Source organism: Saccostrea cucullata, unplaced genomic scaffold, assembly GCF_032062105.1.
Source record: "Saccostrea cucullata isolate Sc308-1 unplaced genomic scaffold, CSIRO_AGI_Scuc_v1 ctg14454, whole genome shotgun sequence".
In the NCBI taxonomy this organism is placed as follows: domain Eukaryota; kingdom Metazoa; phylum Mollusca; class Bivalvia; order Ostreida; family Ostreidae; genus Saccostrea; species Saccostrea cuccullata.
Window position 1 is genome coordinate 3,994 of NW_026919158.1, and position 5,617 is coordinate 9,610.

Below are 5,617 nucleotides of genomic sequence, written 5' to 3' on the forward strand. Positions count from 1 at the left end.
CTTGTATTTATAATTTTAATACATATTACAGGGTCATCTATATCATCTTTATCATCTATAATGGGAAAAATTACAATATCACAATAAACCAGATGGATTGTGTTGTTGTCTATTTCCACCCGGTTTCATGCATTATATCCTAAAATCGTCTCCTCTGCTCCTGGGTACTATGTACCGGGTACATAATTGTGATAAGGAAGGGACTGCCTCTTTCATAATTGTGAATTGCATGGCCCCTAGATCAGGGGTTCTCGGGTTACATGTAGGACGGGGCCCCTTTGGTTACATCTGGTTTAAAACATGTACCGAATTCAACTGAAGTTCAGTTGTTACATGATACTCAGGTGACCTAACTTTATATGCAGTCCTTAAAATGACACAAGTAAAGAAGTTACGCTTGATTTAGCTAAGTACCATACTATCTTTCAAAAATTCTTAATTTGTAATGTATACCTAATAAAATATTTATCTGCATTATTTTATACCATTTATTATACAGAGTCAGAATGGCGGTACCAAGTACTCCTCAGCATTATATTGAGTGTGAAATGTGTGACGAAAACTGTCTATACCATTGCAATTCGTGTTATGTGAGACTGTGCGAAAAGTGTCGTGACAACCACAAAATAAATCCGTACACCAAAGCCCATGATATTAGTAGATACAACCCTAGAATCTTGGCGATCCCTTTGAAGAAATGTCCACGTCATCGAACTAAGGATTTAGATATGCATTGCAAAGAATGCCAGATCCCACTATGTTCAAACTGCGCTATAGCCCCAGATCATCACGGGCATACGTTTGAAGATCTTGAAGAAATATATTCTAAACATTTTGAAGCATTCAAAATTGATTTGTGTAAAATCTACGAATATTTCCTGCCAGCATCCAATGACGTTCTGGATGACATTCAGGATGACGTCACTAAAGTAAAAAAGATGATAGGCGAGACAAGAAGAAAACTAAAATTAGAAACCGAGGCTGTGAAACGTGAGATTGAAACAGCATTCTCCGAGAAAATGGCCCAGTTAGAGAAGATAGAGAGGGAAACTCTTAAAGACCTGTACACACAAACTAAGACAATGACTGATTACATTTCTTATCTCAACGGACTTGCCAAGAAGTATCAATTCAAACTTGTAAATAAAGACCCGGAATATCTTGTGCGAAACGAGGCAGAAGGGATAAACTCTATCCCAAAGACGTCAAAGCCTGCCTATCCAACAGTGATCGCGGGGAACTTAAACAAAGCAGAGGTTCTAAAAGCTTTGAGTAAAATTTTCCCCAATGTCTCAACAGAGGAAAGAAATGTTCGGAAATTGTTTAGTCTAAAGTCTCTACCCCATCTTCAGTTTATTAAACAAAACCAAAAAGATATGGTAAACTCGAGGCCTTGTAAACGGTGGAAAATGTCTAACTTTGTCACTGAGGCAGAGGGAATCACTGTGCAAGGTCTGAAAAGTATTCTTCACGTCTCAAAAGATCAGGCAGACAGATTGTGGGTCAGCGAGTTTGGCGGGAATCTTGTGCAAACTGATAAACGGGGAAATCGACTGAGGAGCATGAAAATTAGTGGAACAGGAAGAGCTTGCCATACAATGACATTAATGCACGGGAATCTCCTATTTATAGGAAAGGAAAACAATGTCATCTATAAAATATCAGATGACAAGATTATAAAATTCGTCAAGACAGAGGACTGGACTGCGCTCAGCATTTACTCCTCATACAGAAATGAAGACATACTAATGGGAATGATTAAAGATGATACTGAAACAAACGATGCTAAAGTGACAAGGTACAGCAAAACAGGAAAGAAAATTCAGGATATAAAGAATAGGAATAGATGCTGGACAGGAATGCTTTATAAATTTCCAGATTACCTAACAGAGAATATTAATGGAGATATCTGTGTATCGGACAGGAGAAAGGAGGCAGTGGTGGTTGTAAATAAAGCAGGAAAATATCGATTCTCCTACACAGGTCAGCAACCAAATTCAGAGTTCTCTCCGTGTGGAATATGTACTAGCACCCTCGGCCACATTCTGATTTGTGATCCGAAGAGTTATTCAATCCACCTGTTGGACAAGGACGGTTTGTTCCTTTCTCTGTTGAACATAGGTCAATCCGGTTTGGTCAGACCCTGTGGACTGTGTGTAGATCTGGAGAATCAGCTATATGTTGGATATTATGAAAGCAATGCCCTTACAAGATACACACTGTACAAATATTAGTATCTGCATTATACATTAATAAAATCATTGTTACACAAAAGACATTATTATCATAAATGTCGGTAATAACTATCAGATAATTATTTTACACTTGCATTTTTTTTTACAAAATATCTTTAGAGGTTAGATGAAAAGTTGGAACATGTGTTTCTGATCTGATAATTTTTTGATGACGTTCGTGATTTATTGGAGAATGATGTCCGCAGCATTACTTTGATCTCAGCAATAATGGTAATAATTATATCACATTACGGTTAAATATATGAGGAAAATCTTTCCTTACACTTTACACAGATATTCAATATCTTAACTTATTACATGTAAAGTAGATGCAAGTTACATATTTACCTAGAGAGAAATTGAGAATGATTGTCCGAGCGCAGTGGAAAGCCTAGAGCAGATTCCGAGGGTTTTTGTCTGTATCCATGGACTGAATAAACCCAAACACTAAATCATTCCCCATAGACTATAGTTCTGTAAAACAGTAAGCTTGGCTTCAAATTTAGCATAACTGGCAAAACAATGGTAAAACTGTTAACATGCAATATTATGCATACAAATTAATTTTTGTACATTAAAACTATCATTATAGTTGTGTTTGACTGTTTGCATTTTATACGTTCATTGAGACTATAAAAGGTTTTTACATCTCATGTATAGAATTTCATTAAATGTTAACTTCAGTTACATGTATTGTTTAATAAACAAGTAAAATTGTCAATGAAATACATATTTCATGTATAACTGACCTTTAAGTTTTTTTTCCAGTAGTGCTGTGTAGATCTTGTACACCGTACATCTGTCCGTCTGTGATAAGGACTGGACCGGTACTTCTTAAAACACCCCCTTACATATCGTCTCTGTACACTCCTCTGGTAGCTTAGATCCACTCCCTGTTATCCGTACAAAATCATCATGCCATAATTAAATGTCCTTTTATACCATCTAACTTGCACATAAATGTTAAATTACAAATTCTCATATCTGAAACATTTCTTAATTTAATCATTTACACAGAGAAATGTTTTTAACTTACTAGCATGTACATCTATAAATGAAAATCACAGTTGTAATTAACTTCAGTAAGCAGCTCTAATAAATATAATGTTCTCTATATGCTTCACATATACATGTACATCTACCTTGCATGAATTAGGAATAAAAGACAATAAAAAAAAGTTTCTGTGTCTCACCAATCATATAACATAAAACTTTTAAAAAAGATAAATGGTGACCACTAGGACTTGGCAGGAATGGCCTTCATGATTTCTTTTTATTATTTATAAAAGAAGAAATCATACATGAAATTCTCAATCTTTATCAAAACCTATAAGCTTCTAGTTTCAATGCATATATTTTGTTAATCTTTCAGTATTCACCTGTGTGTTTACATTTCATTGCTGAACATCTTGGTGTCGTATTGAATAAATTTAAAGTCCAAGTACACAAGTCCTTAGTTATCTACCGGTAATATGCAGAGTAAAAACTAGGTCATTAAGGTAGGCAACACCAAACAAACATGGCTGTCAGTGTCTCCAAAAAATATCCACTGGGCTCTCCTCAAGAGCACATTGTAATGTGTGAATCTCATGATTTACCTATTGATGTTATATGTGAGGACTGTGAAGAATTCATTTGTGGTAAATGTGCCAAAACAGACCATAGAGATCACGAGTGGGAAACTCTATCCACGGCAGCTACCCAAAGGAGAAGAAATCTGCTTAAATTTCTAAGAACGATCAAGGAAGAGGATCTTTCTGGGATTGAAGAGAAGAATGAGAAGGTGACAAAACAGATCGCAGAAAATATAGCACTTTGTGACTACGAGATAAAAAAACTACAGAAGCATGTTGATGAGATAATGGCAAGGTTGACAGAAATCAAAAAGTTCCATAAGAAAACATTGAGAGACAATCTAGTTAAAAAAAATGAGCAACTGAACCATGAGAAATCTGAATTAGACAAGAAGAAGAGAGGAATCGTTGACACAGTGGAATTCATGGAGGAGAATAACAGCACCATGTCAGATTACAGCTTGATTGACAACCACAGAGAACTGACAAAAATGCTGTCTGAATTAAAGGTTCACATGAATGAATTTGAACATTCAATGAGGTTCACTAGAGGTGAAATCAAAGATGATTTACTTGAGTCTATGATTGGAAAAATTATTGATTTAGATAATATTAGCTTAACTCAAATAAACTCATTTCAGTATGAAGATAAAATAATTTTCTTGCTGGAGGCATTCAGTGAAGAAAAATGTTACATATCAGAAATTGAATCAGAATATACAGGAAAAATTAACAAAGAAGGAGCAAAAGAACAGAAATTTAGTATCAGTCCTAATGACATGTGTGTGACTGATAACAGTGATGTTTATTTTACTGATGAGAGTAACATGTCCATCAATTGTCTGTCACCATCAGGATCTGTCTCTACAGTCATCAGTACAGATCCACTGTTACCAGTAGGAATCTGTCAGTCAGTGGACGGTGGACTGCTGGTCACTTTGACAGACGGTCATTCCTATTTAGAATCAAACAGTAGACGCCTGGTGAGACACATCACAGTGACAGGTGATGTCATCCATGAGTTTGAGTACCAGGAGGACGGTCACACAAGACTGTTTACATGGCCATGCATAGTCACACAGAACAGTAACAGTGATATCTGTGTTGTGAACATTACAGGTGACACTACATGTGAACTAGTGATTCTGTCTCCCTCTGGTCGTATGAAGTCTGTCTACCGTGGACAGAACGTGACAGAGGACTTTAAACTAAGTGATGTAGTGTGTGACTCCCTCTGTAACATCCTTGTTACTGACTATAACAACAAACAGATCCATCTACTGAGTCCTGACGGGGAGTTCCTGAAGTTCTTACTGACAGACAATGAAGTGAACAGTCCATTCTCAGTGTCTTTATACAAGTCTATACTGTGGGTGGGATACGGGGAAGGTCTTGTCTCAGTGTTTCAATACAGAGTGTAAAATATAATATACATGGATTGTGATTCTCATTCATATGATATAAATGTACACAGTTGTTTGATTAAATAATTAGTTTAAGGTTTGAATAATTATGGATATATTTTTTTTTATGTCATATTGATATTCTGTTCAAATTTTAAGTGTTTACTTCAAATTCATTTTATAGTTTAAATTCACAAACTTGTATTTTAAATTATTTTGTTTTACACCCTGTAGAATTGCTTTTTATAAATTACATGTAATTATCTTCTTTGAATATGAACGCTTTAAAAATTTAAGTTAAGAACATTACTAATGTGCACTGCCAAACATTATTTCATATACTGGGAACATGCCATAACAAAATTTAGCTTATATGACATCAAATATTTTTAAACAAGAAATTTCT

General features: G+C 35.3%; 2 protein-coding genes across 2 annotated transcripts; both read left to right on the forward strand.

Moving 5' to 3' along the window:
* Window positions 1-506: 506 nt before the first annotated feature.
* On the forward strand, window positions 507-2,234 carry LOC134281288 (uncharacterized). Its single transcript, XM_062763775.1, has one exon. It carries the CDS (start codon window positions 507-509, stop codon window positions 2,232-2,234), a length of 1,728 nt encoding a protein of 575 aa, XP_062619759.1.
* A 1,519-nt stretch (window positions 2,235-3,753) lies between these two features.
* Window positions 3,754-5,229, forward strand: LOC134281296 (uncharacterized). Its single transcript, XM_062763787.1, has one exon. The coding sequence runs from the start codon at window positions 3,754-3,756 to the stop codon at window positions 5,227-5,229; it is 1,476 nt and encodes a 491-aa protein (XP_062619771.1).
* The last annotated feature ends 388 nt before the right edge of the window (window positions 5,230-5,617 follow it).